The sequence below is a fragment of the Chiroxiphia lanceolata genome, chromosome 6 (genome assembly GCF_009829145.1).
Source record: "Chiroxiphia lanceolata isolate bChiLan1 chromosome 6, bChiLan1.pri, whole genome shotgun sequence".
Taxonomy (NCBI): Eukaryota; Metazoa; Chordata; class Aves; order Passeriformes; family Pipridae; genus Chiroxiphia; species Chiroxiphia lanceolata.
The window spans coordinates 32,627,003-32,647,017 of NC_045642.1; the positions used below are offsets into that span (position 1 = coordinate 32,627,003).

At 34.9% G+C, this 20,015-nt stretch overlaps 1 protein-coding gene across 1 annotated transcript in view; it reads right to left on the minus strand.

Moving 5' to 3' along the window:
• RYR3 (ryanodine receptor 3) overlaps window positions 1-20,015 on the minus strand; it is a 209,575-nt gene that overhangs the window by 13,390 nt on the left and 176,170 nt on the right. Inside the window, 31 exon segments of the mRNA XM_032689828.1 lie at window positions 465-595; window positions 1,181-1,378; window positions 3,146-3,232; window positions 3,825-3,993; window positions 5,224-5,289; window positions 10,040-10,115; window positions 10,118-10,138; window positions 10,141-10,195; window positions 10,197-10,288; window positions 10,291-10,317; window positions 10,320-10,651; window positions 10,653-10,725; window positions 10,728-11,162; window positions 11,165-11,191; window positions 11,194-11,346; window positions 11,668-11,756; window positions 12,862-12,943; window positions 12,946-12,961; window positions 13,345-13,473; window positions 13,854-13,942; window positions 14,327-14,407; window positions 14,894-14,911; window positions 15,153-15,215; window positions 15,218-15,225; window positions 16,793-16,869; window positions 17,229-17,308; window positions 17,555-17,654; window positions 17,932-17,982; window positions 18,674-18,725; window positions 19,531-19,594; window positions 19,597-19,639. Of these exon segments, the coding sequence (XP_032545719.1) occupies window positions 465-595; window positions 1,181-1,378; window positions 3,146-3,232; window positions 3,825-3,993; window positions 5,224-5,289; window positions 10,040-10,115; window positions 10,118-10,138; window positions 10,141-10,195; window positions 10,197-10,288; window positions 10,291-10,317; window positions 10,320-10,651; window positions 10,653-10,725; window positions 10,728-11,162; window positions 11,165-11,191; window positions 11,194-11,346; window positions 11,668-11,756; window positions 12,862-12,943; window positions 12,946-12,961; window positions 13,345-13,473; window positions 13,854-13,942; window positions 14,327-14,407; window positions 14,894-14,911; window positions 15,153-15,215; window positions 15,218-15,225; window positions 16,793-16,869; window positions 17,229-17,308; window positions 17,555-17,654; window positions 17,932-17,982; window positions 18,674-18,725; window positions 19,531-19,594; window positions 19,597-19,639 (2,984 nt within the window).

Below are 20,015 nucleotides of genomic sequence, written 5' to 3' on the forward strand. Positions count from 1 at the left end.
ATCATACCTACTCAAATTCTGGGACTGATATTTTTCACTAGATTTACTTCTCCTGTCATATACAGGTTTTTTTTAGCAAGTTGTGGGAAAGAAAGGCAGGAGAGTATTGCTATACAAGTGAAATTGAGTAACTGGAAAGGGTGGAAGTTATCTTTTTAAAACTTTTTCAATAGCGACATATGTGAAATGTCTTGGAGAGACATTGTGAGGTAAAATGCATAATCCTTGCAAATCCTAGAAAATGAAAAGGAGGTGTGTTATGATATGTGTTATGATAGTAATAAATAAATAGATAATATGTGATTTCACATTAGAATCTAATACTGTAGCATCTAATATAAGGTGCTAATTGCCTTTCTTTTAGATGAACTAAGTGGAAAGTAGACAGGAAAATTCTAGATCAGTGGCTTAATGAGCTATAATATTTATAAACAGTTCACATATAATCATTTAATTTTACATACGGAGTATTTATAACGAGGCGATCCCACTGTCCTTTAATATCATCTTCAGTTGGCTGTTCAGTTATGTACAGGCCATCAAATTCCAGCTTTCTAGCTACCTCCTTTTCCCTCTTGAATACCACCAAAGGGACCTGTGAAAATGACAGTGGACATCTATGTCATGATTTATGTATTTTTGGTACCTATAATACTCTTTATAATGCTATGTAACAACAAATGTCACACTAGAACCTCCTGCAAGCAGATCAATGTCTAACCAGCCTCTGAGCAATGGCCAAGCCCAACCCTCCCACACCCAGACTTTTTATTGCTGAGCATGGTGTTACATGGCATGGAATATCACTGTTTTGTTCAGGTCAGCTGTCCTGGCTGTGACCCCTGCCAGCATGCTTGTAGATGCACAGAGTGGGTAAAGCAAAGGGAGCCTTCACACTGTGCAACACTGTTCAGCAATAACCAAAGGGTGACTGTGTTACCAGCACTGTTTTAACCACAAATCCAAAACACACACACACTGCTAAGAAGAAAGATAATTCCATTTCTGGAAGACAGAGTACACAAAGAAAACATCTACATATTGAATAGTGAGAATTTGTAAACAACTAGGTATAAATAGGTATTCCAGTACTGGCACCAACAATCACTTTGGGACAGTGATTGTTTAACAACAGTGTTGTTTAACAAATAGTAGATTAGTAGTAAGGTTAATAACTTGCCTTTAAGCAATAGTATCCAATCACACAGACAAAGGAAATGATAGTATGAACAACTGCCAGTGCTCTAAGAGCAGGTGCCATGTAGCCTGTACTTTCTTCTAAAACAAAAAAGACCATGCCCTCCTCTTCTTCTTCTTCAGCAAAAGAATTCCAGAGATTAGAGTCTTCCTCTACTTCATCAAGTGGCTCTTCTGTCACCTGAGAAAAATTCAAGCATATTGAAAACACACAATAAACTTAAAAGCTTTTTCCTTTCTCTAATGACAAATGATATTTGCAAAGCCTGCTCAGAGGAAGATTATAGAACATTAGCTTTAAATGTCCTTCTTTTTAACAGTCTCCAGATCATGTCATGTAATTAAAATAGAAAAAGCAAATACAGGCAGTTTAAAAATCTATCCTCTAACAATGCCATAGCAAAACTAAAACAAACATTGAAAACGTTGTGCAAAAAACCTTTTCTTGTCAGAACCAAGGAATGACAGGGTTATCTAGTAGGACTGAATTTAGGGTTTGTTTTGTAATCTACATTTTTCCTGATAACTAAAGTCTAGAAAGAAACAAAGTTTTCATGTTATGAACTTGTACATTGTCCACAGATTTTTATTTCATAACTCAGTTTAGGGCTTGCAAACTATATACAGTATTTAATCAGCCATAAAACTGAAATACTGCCTTAAATTCTTCCTTTAAAAACCTGGCCTTTAAAATAAAAGCCCTAAGGGCCCTTTTTTGACAGCTTTATCTGAAAGCTGAAGTTCTATTCAGTCCTGTTTCACTTGCACTGACCCTTTCCTATTTATGACAGATGGACTTGTAATGATAGACGCAAACTTTTGTCCTTGCTCTGCAACAGAATGGGTTGTCACCCAGAAGACTCAATGAAAAGCAGAAGAGAATGGGGACAAAAGGACTGGCATAGACAAAAGCAGAACTCTGCATAGATACTTAAGTCCATCTTTCTTCTCTAACCCTACGGTCTTTCTCCAGGAATGGTGCACATACCTTCTGCCCTTTTTGTGTCTTTACCTGCCCTTCCTGTGACTGTAATTGTGTTACAGGAGTTGCATTTAAGATATTTGAGATCAGGACTTAGTTACTTCTACACTGAATGTTCAGCCACCTGCTTTTGTCTTTGAAGTTTTTGGCTGTAAGCAACAGAACTGGAAAATGTAATATTGGAAAACATATGATGCATTTCATTCTATATCTAGGAGGGGAAAATCAAAAGAGTCAGATTTCAGGATATAGATAAGTCAGGACTTTTCTGTCAGACTTCAAATCTGTATAGAAAGGGGAAAAAATGAGCCTTTTATGAATGCAAGTTTTCTTTACTGAATTCTAATCTTTTCCATGAATAGAGCTTGTGAAGATTCATGAAAAAAAATCAGTGGAGGCTGCTGAAGATATTCTACTTTGTATCACTGTGTTGTACACCAGAACCTGAAACAACTCCAGATTCAGGTGAACCTCTAAGATTAAGGTATGAATGTATAACCTTCTTCATCAATGATGTAAAAAAAGAACTGTAGCCTATTATGAAAAAGAAAAAAATAAATCAACGAGAATAATCAGATCAACTGAAGTCTCTCTTTAGAAAAAATGAAATAAAAAATTCAACAGTTTTGACATTTGAATTAATTTAGGCAATTTCAAATTTCCCTCAAGAAGATTAGCAATCCAAACAATAACAGACTTAGGTGACTAAATGAAAAAGTGCCTATAAACACATGCCTAGAAACACATAAAGAAGAAATTAAATAAATCTCTTTTCATTCCTCCTGAATAAAATAAACCCTGAATAGTTACAAACTGTAAGATTTTTTTTAACTACTTCATATCTAAATGCTTTAGTTCATGTTTAAGGGCTTGTAATAATGGCTTTATTAAACAAGCCTTGAAACCATCACCAAATATTCCTTTGGAACTAACAAAAAATATTTAAAGAACAATGCATAGCCTTACCTTGTAAAATAGAAGAATAAAATTGATGGCAAATGCAACAAATAGAGCAAGAAATCTCAAGTTATAAAAATTTCTTGCCAAGTAGTGCTGAAAGTAAAAAAAAAAAAAGAATTAATGGTGGCCTGTAGGTAACATCAAGATAAGAAAAGTAGCAAGCTTTCTAAGAAATTAAATATATAATTGTGTTGCTTTCATACACCAGTTATAATGAGCAAGGGCATTTCTTGGCAGCCTGTTCTCCTATTTCATGGTGAATGGAATTAAAAGTAATGGCCTTAAAATTGTAAGTCAAAGAAGACTGAAATAGAATATTAACTGGAATAAACTAATTGAGAAGGTTTCAGAGAATTCAACATTTGATGGTTTTAAGAACAAAGATAAATCTTATAGCTAATAGAATTACAGATTCTAGAAATTAGATTATGGAAAAAAGAGAGCTCATAACAAGGAGCTCAAAAGACTAATCTGTCCTGTTAGACCAAGATAGGAGAAATTAAACACAGAAACACTTTAGATAACTCTATGAAGTATTACAAAAATCACAAGAGACTGAATAGAGCCAATCATCTGAAAACTCACCAATGTTCCTTTTATGATGACATTTCTCCCTTCGATATCAAACAAGGGTTCCATATGCATAAATAAAAATTCAATGACTAAGAATTTAAGACAAACTTACAAGCATTTTTGTTTGATAAATTTCCAAAGCTTTGAAGAAGTTAGCCATAACAGCCTCAGGTTTCTCAATTTTTTGTCCATGCCTTCGCTTCTTTTTCTTCATTTTTCCCTCTTCGACTTGCTCAGATTGTACTTCCTTTGCTTTATCTTGTTTCTCACCATCTTCCATGCTAGAAGAAAGGTTATCTAAACAAAAATGCCTAGCCAAACTTCTGTATTGTAAATGCTTTCATTTAGAAGGAATTTGAGTTTAGAAAGTCTGGCTTTGAAAGTTAGTTTTGATACTGGGAGAAAAAAATCACAGAATGAATTACGTTAGAAAAGACTTCTGAGACCATCAAGTCCAATCTATGACCCAACACCACCACGTCAACTGGACCGTGGCACTAAGTGCCACATCCAGTCTTTTAAACACCTTCAGGGATGGTGACTCCACCACCTCCCTGGGCAGCCCATTCTGATGTTTAATCACTCTTTCTGTGAAGAAATTCTTTTTGATGTTCAACCTGAACCTCCCCTGGCACAGCTTGAGGCCATTTCCCCTTCTGTCACTGGTTGCCTAGAAGAGACTGACCCCTACCTCGTTATTGACCCTAATGGCACACTTAAAAAAAATTCACTTCGGCAGATGGGAATGACTGAAGTAAATATTTTAAACATGAAGCAAAATGGAAGAGGAAAAAAAAAAAAGAAGAAAATTATGTATAGCTTTTGAATGTGTAAGAATCTCTGGGAGATATTTTGTGTGTATCTACAAATATTTTAAGGGCATCCGTTGGTCTGCAAGCCTACAAATGTGGCTGCATGTTCAGGCAGACAGCATGCCCCTCAAAAGTAGGATGCTGCTAGAGCAAGGTAAGCATTTTGAAAAATTTTAATAAGGCAGTCGCATATAGGATGACTGGACAAAGGAATGTATTTGCTATCAAGTTCCCAAGTCAAGAACAGATAAAAGAGCAATAAATAAGAATGGTTGGGTTAGTTACATCTTGTGTTTTAATGATCTGATATTGTTGCATGAAAATTTTAGTAGGTAGTAGGAGAAGTGTAAATAGCAGTACTGACAAGTTGTGGAGTTCTTTTCAAGACTGGTACTCATTTGTAAAAGTAGTTATGGGAATTTTTAAAAAGATAGTGACCACAGATTTATATATGCAGAATTGTCAAGGGCCACAAAATCAAATTACCATTTTGTTGCCCACTGAGATGGTCTGCTACCCTTTAGTATATTTTCAAAAATATTTAGTGTATACCTCTTAAAGTATTTTCAAAATACTGATGAGACAAAGTGTACATAAAGTGCTTTGAATACTGAGCATTGCTTGCATTCTTTCTGGCCAAATTATCTAGCAATAGGAAGTAGCAAGGAATTAAACAGGAATTTTGTAAAACTGACTTACTCGGCCTTCTCAGCTTCTGCTTTTCTTTGTGTTCCAGCTTCTTTTGCAATTTCAGATATCTGCAAAAAGTATTTTAACTGTCAAAATCAATCCATTCAAATAAAATTCTAGTAACTTTTGTTACTGTCTTCTAAGAAATAAATAAAATAATTAATAATATTTTTTATACCACTTAGCACTTTTAAGGAGTTAGATTCCTAAAAAATAAGCAGCTCAGGCTGTATTTTAACAGTGAAAATGACAGAAATTACTCTGATAGCCTTTTTCAGTATAGTGTTATCAATACTCTAACTAGTCCAGCTGACTGAACAACTTAATTATATATGTGATCAGACGGATCATGTAACCAGCTGAGGATGAAGGTATCTGCCTCTTTCCAAATATGAAACAAAAAATAATATATTAATGTTATCATCAAAAAACTGAAAAAAACTATGTAATTATTAGATCTTATAACATCCAATTACTTGGTCATGAACAAGTGATGCAATTGAAAACAGACAAATACTTAAACAACCTCTACTTACACAATGTTTTCTCCAAGCTGTTTATCTTAGCTGGGCTGATGGTTCATTAAACCTTTACCAGCACACCTCACAACCCTCCTAAGTGCATGCTTACAACATTCCCTTGAGATAAGGAAAAACCAATATACAATTTTACAGATGGTTAACTGCAGCAAAGAAGCTGGGGCCTGGATGTCAAACACCTTCAGGCTTCATATTACAAGATCAAAGTAACTAATTTCAAATGCAGTTTGAAAGTGGAAGCTTCAGTGGAAATCAAAGAGATGCAGGCCCTGAAGTCCTAGAGTCACAAAGGAATCTCAAGTGCCTAAATTTGTTTCCATTCCCTCTTGCAGAAACCTGTCTTAACTCTTAATCCTCTTCTATATTCTCCTGAAGTGCTTAGACAGCAATTGTCTATTGGTCCTACTTTTCTTGTTAATACCTAAATACAGTTATCTGTATTTGCCCCACTACTCATCTGGATGCCTATCTCTTGCAGACACTTAGGAAAAAGATTCATGAAAGAATTTACTAAATTGATCTTCCCTTGGGTATCTCACGGATATCTGTGGAACCTCATCTAGTAAACGATGCATTTGTAACTCTTTCACAATGAGTGTCCTCCAAAATCTCAAGCTGGTGGAGGGTAATTCAGAGATAATTCGATGATGCCTGGTTCTTTTAAGGGGTAGGGTGGTAGATGAATGCATAAATCCCTATCCATCCTTTCCATCCCTCTATCATATGGTCTCTCAGTTTTCTCTTTTCCAGGCTGAAGAGTCTTAACCTACTTAATTCCATACACAAGATTTTTTCCATATCGAGTTTTGATATCTTGCTGACCTTCACTGAACCTTATTCAGTTTTACCACATTATTTTCAAAATGAAGGAACCTGGTCTTCAAGACACAGATAGGTTCATGAAGCATAGTAATATTCTGGAGTTTTCCTCTGTCTATTCCTTTCTCAACAATTCAGAATTTCAGTTTGCTTGATTGACATTTTCACTGAACTGATACTGTTATACCACTCTATTATATTCCCAAGATTTCATACCCAAACAGTAGCAATGAGCTCAAAATGCAAAATTTTACACATAAAATTATAACTTTTTGTCGCACAGACATCACTGATTTTTATCTGCTATTTTAAGGCAACTTTGTAGTTAGCTCTTGATTTTACTGCTACCAATAACTTTATTATCAGCAAATTGTGATAAATTTTCTCATTTCTGAACTCACACAGCTCTCAACACAGATTCCTGTGTAACTTCACAGTAAAAACTAAGTGCTAACAGTCTTCATCATATACAATTCCATAGATTATTTTGCAGTTTCTCTGGCTAGGTAGTAATGTCATTGACCTTATTATTACACAGTTGCTTTTCCAGTATATAGAGGTGAATTTTTATGTCTATCCATTTGTGTAAATTTTATCATTGCAGATGCCTAAGAAAGACACTCCTGAAGGGATTTTTTGATTCTTACATTGCTGTTTCTACTTTGAGCTCCACTTAATAGTTATATCTAGTGCTCTCACTGGATTACTTGAACCATTTATATACACACTGTGAATAGTGATTTCTGTACTATATAATTAGTTTATATAATGATTAAAATTATATTGGTGAGTTTCACTAGATAATATACTAAAGGTAAAAGCTGGATAAATTGCACAACTGACTTCACATTAATGACTGGAAGTATTTGCAAAAATTACTGAGCATTTTTATTAATAGTTACAAACACATCTGTGAGAAATGTATAAATCAAAGTAAAGCAAAGAAAATTCTAAAATGTTTATTCAGATTTGAATTAAAATGTTTACTTCAACCACTGCTGAAGAAAATTTTAAGGTATTTACTCTTACTTGCTGAGATTCTTTAGTTAAAATAGTATTTTTAAATACCAACCATGTTACATTTATGCTAAACGAGACAGGATTTTTAAAGACTCATTTTTAAGTACACACACAATGAATTTAAAAAAATTGAAAAATATAGTTTTATCTAGGCAAGTACCAAATATTCTACCTGAAAGTCAGTACGGTTTCAGAGCCAACAGGAGTACCACAGACATGGTATTTGTTCTCAGACAACTGCAAGAGAAGTGTAGGGAACAGAACAAAGGTCTCTATGTAACCTTTGTTGACCTCACCAAGGCTTTTGATACTGTGAGCAGAAAAGGTCTGTGGCAGATTTTGGAACGTTTAGGTTGTCCCCCTAAGTTTCTTAAAATGATCATCTCACTCCATGAGGATCAACATGGCCAAGTCAGATATGGCAATGCACTTTCTGAGCCCTTTCTGATAAAGAATGGGTGTGAAACAAGGCTGCGTTCTTGCACCAACTCTATTCACAGTTTTTTTTCAGCATGATGCTCCAAAGGGCCACGGCAGACCTCGATGATCAGGACGGTATCTACATTTGATACCGTACTGATGGAAGCCTTTTCAGCCTAAGGCAACTGAAGGTCCACACCAAGACCTTAAACCATCTTGTCCGGGAGCTGCTCTATGCTGATGACGCCGCCCTTGTTGCCCACACAGAAGCAGCTCTGCAGCATTTAACATCCTGCTTTGCAGATGCTGCTGAACTCTTTGGGCTGGAAGTCAGCTTAAAGAAGACAGAAGTTCTCTACCAACCTGCAGCTCAGGAAGTCTTCCATCATCCCCATATCACCATTGGCCAATCAGAGCTTAAATCAGTCCAGCAGTTTAATTACCTAGGTAGCCTCATCTCCTTGGATGGTAAGATTGACGGGGAGATAGACAACAGGTTAGCAAAGGCATATAGTGCTTTTGGAAAACTCCATAGAAGAGTATGGCATAATAAACACTTGAAGAAAAGTACCAAGATCAGTGTCTACAGAGCCATAGTGCTGTCTACTCTTTTATATGGTTCTGAATCATGGGTCATCTACCGCCACCACCTGCGTCTCCTAGAATGCTTCCATCAATGCTGTCTCCATACAATCCTAAACATCCACTCGTCAGATTGTGTGACCAATACATCTGTTCTAGAACAAGCAGCAGTCACAAGTATTGAGGCCATATTGCTGAGAACACAGCTGTGTTGGGCAGGGCATGTCTCAAGGATGAAGGACCACTACCTCCCTAAGATCTTGCTTTATGGGGAACTTGCCACTGGCTGCTGCATGAGAGGAGCCTCGAGGAAAAGATACAAGGACTCCCTGAAACAACATCTCAGCCTTGGCCATGTTGATCAACATAACTGGTCTACTCTGGCCTCCAATCAGGAGGCCTGGAGACACACCATCTATAACGCTGCTGTTTCCTTTGAGAACGCACGCAGGATCACTCTCAAGGAGAAAAGACAACGCAGAAAGAATTGTGTCTTGCAGAATATACCACCTAAGGAGTCTTTCTGCTGTGACTTTTGCAATCAGATATGTCTGTCTCGTATTGGCCTCATAAGCCACCAATGTGCTTGTAACAAATGTGGATAGAGCCTTCCTAAATCTTCGTTTGCGAAGCCCAGCCATGATGATGATGGATGATGATGACCAAATATTGGAGAAAAACATATGAATTAAGAGAAGATAATGAACTAAGAAGTTGTACAGTTCAGATTTATCTTGAAATATCTGGAGAGTATAGCATAAAGAGGTAGATTAATGATGAGAGGAAAGATATATTTGAATAACAAGTAGAAACAGATCTGAACTGTAAAGGGGAACATAATGCTTTCCAAATATGAAAAATGAATTTTGGTTTTCACATTTAGTTCAATCCATTTTTAAACAGAAAAATATTCTATTTAGCACAGTTGAGTGGAACCAAATATATTTTGTATAAAACAGAATAAAAGTAAAGAATAATTCTATGCTAAACATTAAACTAACAATAAATTCAGACAAATTCATTTCAGATAATAGGAAAAAAGTATACTGTATTGCATGTGATCAGTAAAGTACGTAGAAGAAAATGATAATGTAAGGCATATTATGGAGAAAATAAGTTGTAAAGTAATTGAAATATACTGTGAAAAAATGGGGTATGCGGAATAAACAAGACCATAAACCAGTTAAATCAAAAACTGTGCCTAAAAATTTGCCAGCAGTTTTTGTCTTGAATAAAGTCCAAATGGACAGTAACAACAATTTACTGCACTGAAATCTAAACACTGGACTGAATTTTTCTGCGACGTAAACTTTCCTGTTGGTTTTTAAATGAGTACAGATTGTAAAGTATGTTCTCACTGATAACTTTAGTGATCAGTTAAATGACAAATAATTATGTTGTTATTATTATTATTATTAATATTAAATCTCTTTAATTACCTGTAATCCTTTTTCTTATGAACTGTGTTTTCCAAGGATGTCTGGATCTCGGTACCAAGGATTTCTGCAATATCGCCAAGTCAGCATCATGACCGTGTTTTGATCACCTTCCTTCTTTGTAGGAATGCCAAAACTATCTGCGATTATGTCAGTTTCTCCCTTTTTCACCCTTCACAAACTGCACACGTTCAGCTCTGATGCTATGCTCAGCACCTTCAGCTTTTTCTGCTTCCATAACATCATCATGGATTCCAACTGTGTTGGATCAGGCATATCCCCTAATATTTAGTAACTTTTATGTTTTTGGCTCCTTCAACCAGGCCACCCCCCAAATACAGTGCTCCAAGAATCTGGAATATTCCCCACACTACAGAAAAGAACAGTTGAAATGTCCCTACAAATAGGATCCAGAAAAAGGAGAAAAACACTTTCACCATCTCTTTTACTGTCATCTTTTTAACTTTCCTGTATTGTTTCCTTAGGTTCTTCACAGTGACCATCTTAAAAAAGTTGGCAACATTCTTCTTCACTACAACACAGGCAACTGCAAAAGCTGAAGCGGGTTCCAGGGACTTTTCTTCTTCCTCATCATCTCCACTATCACTACATAAGCAGGCTCTGCCTCTTCCTCTTCCTCGGGCCTCTCACCTGAATCGTTTCAGAGATCTGAGATGCTAACTGCATTTCAAAGATGTGTCTTCACAGAAATTTACAAAGAGTTCCATTTTTTCTTGCTCTCACACCTTCATTTACAACATCAAATATGAACTGTCTTTGGATTCTTTTACCTGTGGCTTCTCCCATTGCATTCTACTGGATTCACTGATTTCAAAGTAAACTCTTTCTATTTTCTTGGCCCCACCCATTATTTCAATACGGCCAAGATATGGTTCAAAGTAATTAAGAACACTTTCTGCAGGTTCAAGTAAGCTCTGAAGGCGTGAATCATTAGGCATGTGCTCCTGAAAGGTTTGTTAGCAATACTGCTACATAAATCCAATGTCTTTGGCTGGTTCATGAAATCTTTCCACAAAGTCAACATAGTTAAACATATCATTTTCATCAGCTTCTGTACAGGACAGCAGAAATTCAATCTCTGACTGTATGTATTGTTTTTGAGCCTCCATGATTTCTGAAATTCCTTCTTTGAAATTATTCTTTACCATCTGGGTCGTACTCTTTGAAAGCATCTGAGTTAGTCAGATCTTTTAATTTCAGGAACATGTCGAAGAACTTCAAAATCATTTCTACATTGCTGGATGATCCTACAAGCGTGTCTACCATTTGTTTTCCAATAGTTCCATTTACAAACGTTACCTAGGTAGTGTGTTTAAAACAGGAAATTAATTTGGTGGCTACATTTTAAATAAAGACATTTCATATTCCTGCTGAAAACAAACAAAAATGTTCTTAAATCTTAATATTTTTTCTTTCAACATGCTTTTCTGTAGCAGCCCTCTATTTCATGACTGTGTATATTCCAGAATAATTCTTAAAGAAATATGAAGTATGTTTTTTTCCCCCTGACATTACATAAAGGCAATTAAAAAGCAGTTTAGAAAGATTAACATAATCATTGTGCTTTACATTATGAAGGTGAGATAATTATATTTGACCATAAGAAAAACAGGTCCAACCTTCAAGCAGTGACAAGAGCATCACTACCATATCCTTTAGCAGATCTAGCAGTTCTTTAAGCAATTCAATCTGAGCAGAGTCCTGTAAAAAAAATGGAGAATAAGGTTGTTTTGTCTTAGTATTTATCTGAAAAAACTAAATAAATTTAGAGAAAAACAGTATTAAAGATGGTCAACTAAACGTAGTTCCCTTTATTCAGCAACATTTCATTGTCATTTTATTATGATCGCTATCAGAAGTCTAATACAACAGGTAACTTACTACAGCAGAGGTGTTAATACCATAAAGATAAGCTTTGATAAAGCATTAGGGAGTACCAAAGGGCAGATAAGGGGCATGAGAAACCTAAAAAAATTGCTTGCTACACCAGATCTGGAAGTATCTAAGAAAAAATCTATCCTTTTTCACTTCACTGGGAGTATTTAATGGCATAATGACATTACCATAATGCATTACCACTCAAAGAAAACTAGAACTGCTTAGTTTAAATACAGAACATAAGAAGTCTAATGTGATTAACATTAAGGACCTAAATACTGTTGTGTATTCTCAAAATTCTGATATACTTCTATAGGGTGGAAGAAATCTCATGTCCAGAGGATAGCAGAGACACTGAATAAGAGTGAGGAAATTGCTCTCTGCACGTTTGCATTCAGCACCTAGAGCTTGAGTGTATGGATACATTGAGCAGAAGTCACAAAAGAACACAGAATCCTGACACTATGGAGTGAGGTGGGACTCCACAGTGCTCTGTACAGTGAAATGAACACTGCCTATGCCCTCCCTGCTTCAGTGTCTGTGATTAATTAACTGGACAAGTTGAGTCTTTCTCAGCGTTTCTCTTGTTCCTACTTAGCTTTAGCATGGGAACTATGCTTTCAGTGGTGTTTCTGCTCTTGCAGATCATCAGTGTTTGGCAACAGGGAGGAAGAGACCAAACTGCCACATTCATTATCAGAAAGGTATAATTGAGCTGTAAGCATCAGTTTGATATTAGTAAAGGTAAGTGCACAATGACAATTAATGCTAAAGGAGAGTGATATAAGATGTTAGTCCTGAGATTCAGTCTTGGACCTGCATATTGCAACAGGCCCTTTCACAACCAAGGAGTATCACCCTTTTAACTGCTTTGCAACTTGACTAAGTATACACATATGCAAAGAAGAATTACTTAATACTGAAAATACCTGTGAAAGTTCATTTGCATATTGGCAAAGACATGAAGAAAGCCAACAACTGCCATCCCACAGCTACTATGAGCCAGACTCTGTGATTACCTATGCAAGGGCCCTAAAAAATAAGAAAGCCACTTTTTTATTTATGTAAAATAAAATGAAACAAATAAAACCATTTATTTCCTACTGATTTGTCCTCCCCATCTCCTCCACCCAAGAAAATAAAAAAAGACATTTCAGGCTTCCATGAAGCTACATAAGAAAGTTTTCCAAGATCTCATTGGTATCTAGTGCATAGATACCAGATTGTATCATGTGAAATATGTAGCCATTCATATGTTTTAGTTTTCACTTTGCACTGCTCCAATGATGCCATGTAACTTTATCAAAATTTAAAAAAATAAAGCCAAAGTATTTACAAATTTATGACAGAACACGATCATGCCATGTAATCATAGAACTTCTCTGTTAGTACCTTGAGCAAAACATTCTGTTTACCTGGATATATTCTGTAAGGGAATTGAATATTTGTTTGGTGACAGCCAAAGCTTTAGAAAAATTACGTTGTCCTGGTTCATCAATGACATCCTTTCCTGAATAGTACCAATAGAAGTCACTGATGGATTCCTAAGAAAAAAACAACATTATATTTTCTATTTTTGAATTCAACATGCAATATTTACTGCCTGCATTTGTATTGCCAAAAGCTGAATCAGCAATTCAGATGAAATTTAGCGTATCTGTGTCAATCTATTTCTCATTACAATAATATTTTGCACTCCTTTCAGAAGTGAACAATGAAATCAGTCAACAAACTTCTGGTTTCACACAGAATTCTGAAAGGCCATCTATTTTCAAAGGAAGAAAATACGAAATAAATCAGAATTCTTTACTTTAGATATCCCTTTAGAAAGAATTTTCACATTTTATTCCAGTAAAATGTGAATTTATAAAAGTGAAGGAAAGGCAAATATTTTATAATCCATTTTCCTCTGTTTTTGTCTCACCTGAAGACGCAAGAGGTAGTCAACTGTACTAATGATAATATTCACTGTTGTGGTGTTGCCCATCTGAGTACGCAAGTAATTTTGAAAATCTGAAATAAGAAGTGATTTGTGCTTGGTTGGTATAAAGGAGAAAAATAATACAAGGTTATTTTCCTATTTTCATGGAGAATACATTCTTTTTAAGTATTTTGTTGGGTACAGATCCTTATGGGTGGAATTGAACTACAGTGGATCACAATCTAAATATAACTGATGAAATGTTACCCACATGACTTGGAATAGGCTTTACTAGTAATATACCATAAATTAGGACTTAAAAATCCAATTGAACTCTGCAATTCAAATTTTTGTCATGCCAGTTTCCCCTGAGAAAACTAAATGAGAGGGGAAAAAAACCCATTAGAATTGGTTCTATTCAACTCTGTTTAAGAACAGACTCACCACACATTTTCCCCAAAATTCAGTTCACTTACCATTGTTATGCCCTTCACAGAGCAGCTGCAAAAATCTAAATAGATCTCGAGTAAATTCATCATGCTGCAAGACCTTTTCACCTTTAAAATATATAAATACAAAGATTATGTGACCGTTGTTATGATTAATTATGCAGAACACATAGTCTTATGGTAACCTTTAAAACTGGAATTTTAATAAAAACCCAGTATTTTGAAAGCGCTAAAGCAATTTAAAAGAAACAGACTGATAATAATGAAAAGAAAAACTGAAACAGAAAAAGCAGAGCAAAAGTATTTCGCACTTCAATGCATCCATGGTTAAAAAACCAACACTAATTAAAAAAAATAAGCAACAAGATACATATCTAATAAGTAAATTGTTAGTCATAACTAAAATCATGCCTTAAATATGAGTGACACTTCTTTAATAAGCATCAAACTCTTTATTCAAGCTGAACACACAACCTGCTGCAGACCACAAAGCTAAACCTAAAGATATCTGAGAAGATGCAATGAGAGATTTCTCTCTGTATTTGCAACACACTTTTGCAACAAGAGTATCAAAAACCGTAAACCCAAACATACCACGCTCACGAACGATGACTGTGGATCAAAGAAAAATAACAAGAATACAAGATAAGAATATTGGAAATTACAGTATTTTTCTTAAAAATTATTGCTAAAGATATTGTAAAAATAAAGCATATTCAGAAGTCAAAGCCTAGAGTTACTCATAGTAAGTTTAACAACAGAAACCTCGAGCCACAGTAAGTAACAGTTCTAGTTAAAAAAGGGAGCCAAAATAATGTTTGAAGGCACTACTGATCAATTTCATTCTACTTACGAGTTCCTTCTTCAGTAACCATTCCCAGGCCTTCCGCTTTGTTCTGTCTCTCAAACGCATTCAGTCAAGAACACTTAAATTTGAAAAACAAACAAACAAACAAACAGCACAGACAGGAAAAGCACTATAGTACACAGTGGAAAATTATTTCCTTCTACGAAATCTCTAGAGGCCTTCAACGACTACTCTTGACCCACTATGACATGCGTTGCTTTATATTTATTAAACACTGATATTAAATAAAAGATGAAACTTTGGATGAAACTAAGGCTCCAATGTCCATTTCTGAAAAGAAATAAGTCTCAGGTCAAGTCTCATCACTTACCTAACTTCACTCCCAGTAATGTCATTCATGGTTTCATGTATAAATGAGGAGTGGAAAAGGAACCTGAAAATTACTGTTTATGACGACTTAAACCTGCCTCCAAAAGGACATTACTGCAGTATTTCTCACTCACACTGTTTTCCACTAAGTTGTCACTATTACTTCTATTGCTACTGCATACATGCATTTTATGTTATTTGGAAGGTGTATGGTGTTTCTGATTCCTTAATCAGAAGACAGAAATGTAATCAAGATTCCTTATCTTCCAAGGTCAAAAGAAACTGATATCTGAATTTTATTTTGCTAACTTGGCATAGCTCAGCATGTGGAATAGCAGAATACTTTCTACCCAGTCAAAACAGAATTCTATGATTATCAGATTTTTAGTTCAGTTAAATAGCGATGCAGTCACATATTCTGGGTAGTGATATCATTAAAAACAAAAACATTGTTTAAAGCACCATTTTCATTATCACTGTTCAGTCATTTTATCAAACTGTTTTTAATGAAGACTTGAGTGGTAGACATACACAACTGGTAGTAAAATCATGGAAGGGCCTGTTTGAGCAAGTCCCTACTAAAGTGTTTTACATAAATGGAAAAAATTACAGGACAGATGTTATTACTTAGGTTGCAACTATTCAACTATCATTTCTGTAGTGCAGGTCACCCTTCCTTCCACATTTATCCTGTCTTCGTACAGCTGCTCCACTTCTAATTCCCAGTACTTCTGGTGCTTTAAAAGGCTGAGAAAAGGAGATTGTCTACTACAAGAGTAATCAGAAACACCAACAGTTTTTCTCCTTCTGTGTTGGAGTCTTTTACCTTAACTAATTTGAATTTTTGGTTTATCAAGGGAATACTGCAATCTCACTGGCCACATGCCATCTCTAACAAACCTGATACATATGCAGAGGATTCAGATGAAGAGACAAAGATTAATGCAGCTCATAAGAAATGTGCAGAAACTGAAAGTTTATCAAAGCTCCACTGGCCTGTCTCTCCCTCAGTGATGGCTTTTCTGCATCCTAAAAGCTTGAGGGATCTAGGACTAGTAAAGGAGCCATTACATTTTACTTTTCTGCCTCTCCAAACTAAGCCTTCAAAGGCATGCACAGTCTTTTGCTTTATTTTCCCCCTTGGAAGAGTACTCTAAAAGATTAACAGACTATGTGTGTGATACACAAAACTTTCCTACAAGAGTTCTACAAACTGTGACTCCTGTAATTTAAATCTAACCCATCCACCTGCACTGAGCAATAAGCCACCAAAATTAATAAAACTGAATCTGTTATAATACAATTTATGCTTTTACCTGCAGGACTGCATCAAGCCAGAAGACTTTGAAAAAATCCAGCATCCCTTTTCCTCCTTCAGGTAGTCCAGCATTTTCTGCAGTTTATGTATTTGGCGGGTGAAATATATAATATTAGCATTAAATACAAAATAATCATTAACATCTAATTACTAATTAATATTTATCAACTAAATTAACAATAACAAAATTAATAAGTAACATTATCATTAATAATATTAAAATTATATGAATTATCAATTTTCTGAATGAATTCCTTGAAGTGCAAATCACTGACGAGCAATAACATAATTGTTATTGCACCAAAAATACACTGATATTTCTTCACTGTTTGACTTAAAATTAAGTGCATTAAAATAAACAGCAGGACACTAAAATTCTCAAAATTACTTGCCTTTTATGCAAGCAAGACTCACAGTAGTTAAAAAAGCATTACCTGTTGAACTATGGTGTTTCCACCATTTAGAATAGCGATACCAAGTTTTAGTGTTTCAACAACCATGGGCCCTGTATGACCTGTCAAAACAAGACTACAGTCATTAAAACTTGCAAATATGAACTAATCAATCAGAAACGCAGTCTGGAAATTTTACCTAGTACAGTTGTAACTGACATTTATTTTGCCTCATCATCTATCATATAGAAGTTGTATATGATTTATAAATCATAGGTATAATGATAATACACTATATATATGCATAAGATTATTAAAACCTATGACATGTACACCATGTATACTTTAAATACATCTCAGAACATTACCTTTGCTTGCACTAATCATCTGAAGGACCATCTCAGCAGCTCCACGATCATGTAAGCGAGCTTGCTGATAGAGTGTTCTCTGTTTTTCCATTTCTTTCTCCTGAGTTTGGGAACAAAAATTAGAGAATATGGACTGGAACTGACTCCAAAAAATAGGAAGATGAGAAATCTGAAGTTGTTGAAGACCATCTGCCTTCATAATCCGTGGGTTGTTTGGCTCCAAAACTTCAGAACAAACCATCTTTGTTTTTCATGAATAACCTGGTAAACCAGCTCAACACGCACTGTGTTATGTTATTCTTGCATTTATTCTAGTGGACATATTTTAAATACTTGCACATTAGATGATAAGAAAGAAACGTTATTTAAACTCTCACCTCAAATGTCTTTTCTTTTTCTTCTTCTTCCTCTTCTTCTTCTTGACAGCTCTTTTTATGTTAAAAACAGAAATCACAACATCTTGTTTATTATTTTTATAAAAGTGGCCAAATAATTTTTTCAAGCAATAATTAAAGGTATTAAGTAGATTTAAACCCCCTGTAATTGTAAATATTTGTGCTTATCCACACTAAGAAGCTGATATTCCCCAATATATGAGTAATTCAGGGTATTAATCAAACTACATACACACTCTGTAACTACAGGCTATACATTCTTGTGCCATATCTCTATATACATAATATTTATCTTCACAGTCAAACTAGCATCACATGAGTCAGCTGGAATCGATATGTTGCAAAAACTGTTAACTTATTTTTGACAGACTTCAAATATTAACTCCAAAATAATTACCCAAAGAATAAAGATAACTAACATGTTGAGACTGCCTCATGAGTTAATCCTGTACAGAACAAAGTGCGAAGTGGGTGCCAAGTGCCAAGTCCTACAGTAGGTGCACTGTAGGACTGCACCTACTGGAATTGTATAGTATTGTTTCAATGCAGGAAATCTCTCATTATATATAGCTCTGAACAGCATTTGCTGCATTAAAAATACAGAATTTACTAGTTTCAAGCAGTCCATGTAAGAAACAGAAAAAAAAAAGTTTTAAGAAGAATCTAAAATTAATGGGAAGTACCTGACTGCAATAAGGAATAGAGCTTGAAATTATATACTTACTTTTGCCATCATCGCAGAATAGGCAATATATAAGGGATCATCTTCTAGTTTACTATGAAGAGTAAAAAAATACTTTAAGTTATTTTATGATGTAGTAATATAAAGATGTCATATGCCTACTAATATTTAAATTCATTTTTTCTTAAGTAGACGCACATCTACTTGACAAATTATTACACTTGAAATCATATTAAAGTGTATTTTCTTATCCAAATCCAAGTCCTAACTTTTGAATAAACAATTTAGGTGAATACCTAGTCATATTGGATAGTAAGGATCATTGGTTGTTGTAGGCACAGAACAATAATACAGAAATATAAATTAGAATAATTGTAACTGTAAGATGACAGATTATGGTTAGTCATACAGAAAAAGCATATGAAGCACTGGAATACTCATACAAAATACATACTCTAATCAACAGTTGAAAGTCAAAACAGAAACTGGCAATGAGAGTCATGATAACCATCAACAAACCTTTTCTGACATACTGAGTAAAATGTAATGAATACCAACTAAAAGAACACACATCTATTACCAGGAGAGACCAGGGGAGGGTACTCTGATTGAACCAGCAGTTTCTGTAGACTGTATGTTTCTGTGAGAAGTCAGGTTCGATTATTTTTATATTGGGTATTTACCAAGCTTTTAAAATGTCAAAAATAGTCAATATTTATCTCAGTGTAAAGGTTATACTGAATTTAAATGCATGAAAATGAATGAAACTGAAAGAGAAAAAAGTATTCACCATGTACATTAATGAACTACGGTTGTTTTAAATCACTTCTGTAATGTTACTAGAAATTCAATTACTATGTGCCTTTTACTCAGTGTGCTTTTCAACACAGGTCTTTTACCTTCTCTCTGTGAGAGCGCTGCGACTGAAATAGAGGATAATCTGATGAAGTGGATCAGGATGTTTTTCTCATTCTCTTCTTCTTCCTCTTCATCTTTTTTTGGAGATGTCTGTCTCAAGATTTAGAATATACAAGTTAAGCTTCAGAAGTAAGAAAAAAATTGAGTAATTAAGCTTAGGAAAGGATTTGAGTAATTTTATTCTGTCCAATGTATATTAACTGCCAGTATTAATCTTATTCATCAGTTTACAGCATAACCTGCAACATATTTGCCTGTAGGACTCAGAGTTACAGAATCTGATTTTTATTCATATTTAAGTAACTCTAGAAGTTTGTCATTTGTGAGGTATTGAGAATGAGACAGTGAAAATCTTAGGAAGCCTTATTCAGCAGAAATTACGTTTCCAGTGGACCAGAATTAAAAGAAAGACATGGCTCAATTATTTAGCAGGAGAATTTCTGGAACAATTTTTAATAATATCATC